The following is a 4917-nucleotide window of genomic DNA, read 5'->3' as shown; positions in this document are numbered from 1 at the left end:
CAGAGTTAGCATGGTAAGACGGACTCTGGAAGATGAAGCAGTCCAGGTAACTTCAAAACAGTGCTGATTTATTCAATGAACACAGGTAAAAATTATCATTACACGTTCAGGTATCTTGCACCTCCAACATGCACGCAGGCAGCTGAAAGATGAAAGACCCTGAACCACAACAGGCCTATGCATTATATCACTTCAGGCTAACCCCATTCTACACAGAGAGACGCCACACCGCGACGTCTCCCGGTGCCAGCTTTGCAGCTGGCCAGAGCATTAGTCAAAGCATGAAGAAAATCAATGTGTGATTATCTGTTGATTATGTGGTGTGTAGCTAAAAACATTCTAACACGACCTCTAGTGACATGTCATGACAACATAAGAAAATATTATGGCTATGACTACAGTTATACACATCATAATAATAATATTAAACATCCTGTCTTCTAACAGTCATCAACTTTCTATCTAGTTATCCTTGACCATAAGCAACCTGCAGCAACTCATGAGAATAACTAAGCATTTAACAACCTGAGCTAGACATCCTGTCTACTGTAAACATTTCTAATACATCAAGTATCTAACCAATATCTATCTGACTAAAAATACCTAACAAAGGAGAGCACAGAGGTGTCAGTGTTTGAAGTGGAGATATTTCTTCACACCAGGCTGCTTCTGTCTGTCCCTTTCTCAAAGCACGAGGGTCCTAAAATCAAATACTTTTATGCTAAACTCATCAATAGATGTAATTGTTGGTGTATGGGTGCTTTCTGTCTGTGCTGTAGCTGGAGGTAGAAGTTGTTGAGGTCATCCGGCAGGATGTCTGTGGGGCTGATGATGCTGGTGGTGGTCCTGTAGTCTGTGATGTGTGGCAGGCCTTGGAGTCAGCAGTAGAATAGAAGCCATTCAGCTTCTCTCTGTACTGCCTCTTGGCCACTGTGATGGCTTTTCTCAATTTGTACTCCACCTCATCACCTGATCTGAATGCATGAGAGCGAGCATGTAGCATGTGGTGTACCTGATCGTTTATCTAGGGCTTCTGGTTTGAAAACCTCTTGACTTGTATGGTGGGCATAATGTTGTCAATACAGGTACTAATGTACCCGGTCACATACTCAGCATAATCCTGTAAGCTGACAGAAAAGTCCTCCAAGAAGGCTGCAGCTTTAAACACATCCCAGTCTGTCTGGGCGAAACAGTCCTGCAGGGTGCCTTCAGTCTCTGGGGTCCAGAGTTTAATTTGTTTGGTGACAGGGTTTGTTTGTTTCAGTCTTTGTCTGTAAGCTGGATATGGGAACAAAGAAATGTGGTCCGAGCGTCCAAGGTAGGGGCAAGGTGCAGCCCTGTATGCACCACGTATGTTACTGTAAACATGATCTAGAGTGTTCTTGCCCCAGGTGAGAATGTTCACATGTTGGTAATATTTGGGAAGTACAGTACATAGATTGCACTATGACATCTGATGACATCTTATTTTTTAAAGTCGCCTGCGGCAATAAATACAGCATCGGGGTGAGCTGTCTCTAGTGTGCTGATGACATCGTGGAGCTTGAGAGCTGCAGAGGGATTAGGTCTTAGGCCAACATACACAGCAGCCAGAAACACAGCACTGTGCTCTCTTGCTAAATAGTAGGGCCGGCATTTCAGCAATAAAAACTCTATGTCTGGCGAACAGTGCTTATAAACAGTCCGTACATCTCCTCACCATGAGTTATTGATAAACATACACACACCGCCTCCTTTTACCTTCCCCGAAGCAGCAGTGCGCTCTCCCAGATGTACAGAATGGGTCTCTAGCTGAAACGCGAAGTCTGTGACTTTGTCGGACAGTCAAGTCTCGGTAAAAAAGGAGAGCACAGCGTTCTCTGATTTCCCGTTTTGCTGTAATCCTAGCTCTTAGCTCATCCAATTTGTTTTCCAGAGACTGTACGTTAGCTAGGAAGAGGCTGGGTAGTGGCGGTCGGGTAGCGCAAGCCTTTAACCTAGCATGGAGACCTCCTTTCTTGCCCTGTTTGCGTCTTTGTCTCCAGGTCACTCTCCTGATTTCAGCCTGCTCACTCGTGCCTGGTGCTTCGGCGGCTTCCTGGGGGTGATGGTGGTTATTGTTGTTGCAGGAGCGAACAATGGGTTGTAGCTTTGGTGGTATGAAACCAGTAAATTCCTGGTGGCTGTATGAGTTGGTGATATCCAGCAATGCCTGTCTGTTGTATGTTAGGAGTGCATGACATTTGTGCACTGCAGAAAGAGTAAAAAACACACAAAAAAGAAAACGAAGAAAAACCCGACATTCGGGAGTACAATATGCAAACACATCTGCCTCAGAGGGTGCCATGATGTAATAAGGTATTAAGTTTGTTCATTTAGTTGTCCTTATTACATGTATTGGTTGATATTACAATGTTTTGAATGCTGTCATTTCCACATGCAATGTAACAAATTTAATAATACACATAAGAAAAATACTACATGAACACAATACAAGTTTAATATAACTATGTACTTGACAATCTTAGCATATTACTATGTAAAAGATTATAATGGTACTAAAATGCCTTTATGATTTTAAAGTTTCAGAATAATTTTGGTGCCCCCTTGGCCATCATATTTTTTTTTGTATTCTTCTCTGGTTTCAGTAAGATAATATAACATTTTGGAATAAAATTACAAATGAGCAGTCCATAGCTAGAGGCCAGAATAGCAAATATCTCTACAGCAACACTAAACTTCCCAGGAGAGCTGGCATAGGCTGGAATAAAAGTGATCCAGACTGCACAGAATATCAGCATGCTGAAGGTGATCAGTTTGGCCTCATTGAAGTTATCAGGTAGTTTCCGAGCCAGAAAAGCCAGAACAAAACATAAGATGGCCAGAAGGCCTATGTACCCAAGTACAGCCCAAAAGCCTACAACTGATCCCAGAGCACACTCTAAGATGATTTTGTCCTTGAACTGGGTAAAATTCTTAAATGGAAAAGGAGGAGAAATAGTTAACCAGAGGATACATATAACAACCTGGATGAGAGTGAAAGCCACAACACTGAGTCTCTGCTGTGCAGGCCCAAACCATTTCATCACATTACTGCCTGGAAGTGTAGCCCTGAAGGCCATTAACACCACTATAGTTTTCCCCAGAACACAAGAGATACAGAGGACAAAGGTGATGCCGAATGCTGTGTGTCGCAGCATGCAGGACCACTCAGAGGGCTGGCCGATGAAGGTCAGAGAACACAGGAAGCACAGAGTCAAGGAGAAGAGCAGCAGGAAGCTCAGCTCAGAGTTGTTGGCCCTGACAATAGGAGTTGTCCTGTATGTGAAGAAAATGGCTGCCACAATAGCAGTCATGCATGTTCCAAATAAGGCCGCTGCAGTGAGCAGTACTCCCATAATTTCTTCATATGATAGAAACTCTGCCTCCTTCTTTACACAGGCATCTCTTCTCTCATTGGACCAGAACTCAGGGTGGCATTGCTCACAGGTGATAGAATCTGAAAAATGATATGAACGCAGATGTCAGACTTGCTTTGTAGATCTTTTTTCTTTTGCATCCTCGCTATACATACAAGAAAGTCACTAAAATTACCAGATGACAGATTGACAACTGTATTTTCTTTTTTCAACAGTAAAAAAGATATATCAACAAAAAGCTAAAAAATAAAATCTTCACATGGTTTATTTTGTCTTGATTTGCAGTTATAAGCAATACACATTTCTTTTTTTCCCACACTGAAGTGCAAAATCTTACATTAGGTTTTACTAGACCTGTCATGTTGCTTATTTCTCCCTCTGAACATCTGATACAGTCATAGCAGCAGACAGGTTTTCCTTTCTGGAGAACCTTATGAGTTCCTGGGGGACATTTCTCACTGCAAACTGACACAGGAACCTACATGATACAGTAAAAATAATAGTATTTTGATTATTACACTGTAAGAAATACATACAGTTATGACATGATAACTTACCTGTTTTGAGTTCTGTGCCCAAATAAAAGATTCAAGTTGCAGACTCAGCTGTTTGTCTGCAGGTAAAGATGCATCATAAAGACCAACTGTGACAAAGTCCACAATGCCATTTTCTGTTGGCTGCCAGTTTTTAATGTCATACTTTGCTGCTGGGTCTCCATTCTCATCAAAGTAAACCTCATCTCCTTCCTTGGTTTTGAAATGAATCTTTCTTATGTGCTGTAAAATCTAAAAAGATAGGTATTAATTTAGTAAATTAGGACAAACATTGTGCAGGTCTGTTGGCTCAACAGCATGATACACAGAGTGCACCAACTTGCTATTCAAAATTTTGACTTTTTTAAAGTAAATGTAAAAATTATGTTTTGAATTATTTAATGTTGAACTCACCATGAGTGGATCTAGTTGCACATTGTTGTTACATGTTTCATTACAGCCAAGAATACTATGAAGTGCATGTGCCACAGCATACACTCCTTTATAGATATTGTTAAATATAGGCATGAGTGACATATCAGTGAAGCTGTTTTTCACTCCAGTCAGATCTTCATGTCCAGTACATTCTCTCTGATTCTCTGCTGATAAGTTTGACAGTTTGAACTTACAGTTAAATAAAGTCTCCCAGAACTCTGTAAACATTTCGCTACTGGATGAATTGAGTGTCTTCACATCTAATATGAACTCTCTCATGCCACTGACATGTGCTTTGGAGATGGACAGGCCTATGGCACCATCCAGAATATGATGTGTATCTATTTCTGCAGTTTCAGATTCAAATATCCATCCCTCGCTTCCTACCCACTGGTACCCAGTCAAGTTGTGTTGAGACAATGCATATGTTAACACATTCATATCTGTGGCTGAGCTAAAAGCTACAATCACCTTGGAGGTGGAAGCCTTGATAATGTCAATTATCTTTTTTATTTTATCTGATGAATCTGTTCTAAAGAAAGACACAGAAT

The 4917-nt window shown here is 41.2% G+C and overlaps 1 protein-coding gene across 1 annotated transcript in view; it reads right to left on the bottom strand.

Moving 5' to 3' along the window:
- Positions 1-2564: 2564 nt before the first annotated feature.
- LOC109953387 (extracellular calcium-sensing receptor-like) overlaps positions 2565-4917 on the bottom strand; it is a 3495-nt gene continuing 1142 nt past the window's right edge. Inside the window, 4 exon segments of the mRNA XM_020588861.1 lie at positions 2565-3478; positions 3753-3876; positions 3956-4183; positions 4346-4917. The exon segment at positions 4346-4917 is cut by the window's right edge and continues 171 nt beyond it. Of these exon segments, the coding sequence (XP_020444517.1) occupies positions 2565-3478; positions 3753-3876; positions 3956-4183; positions 4346-4917 (1838 nt within the window).

Source organism: Monopterus albus, unplaced genomic scaffold, assembly GCF_001952655.1.
Source record: "Monopterus albus unplaced genomic scaffold, M_albus_1.0 scaffold652.1, whole genome shotgun sequence".
Classification (NCBI taxonomy): Eukaryota; Metazoa; Chordata; class Actinopteri; order Synbranchiformes; family Synbranchidae; genus Monopterus; species Monopterus albus.
The sequence above is the reverse complement of the archived record's forward strand: the minus strand, read 5'-3'. Positions and strand labels throughout refer to the sequence as shown.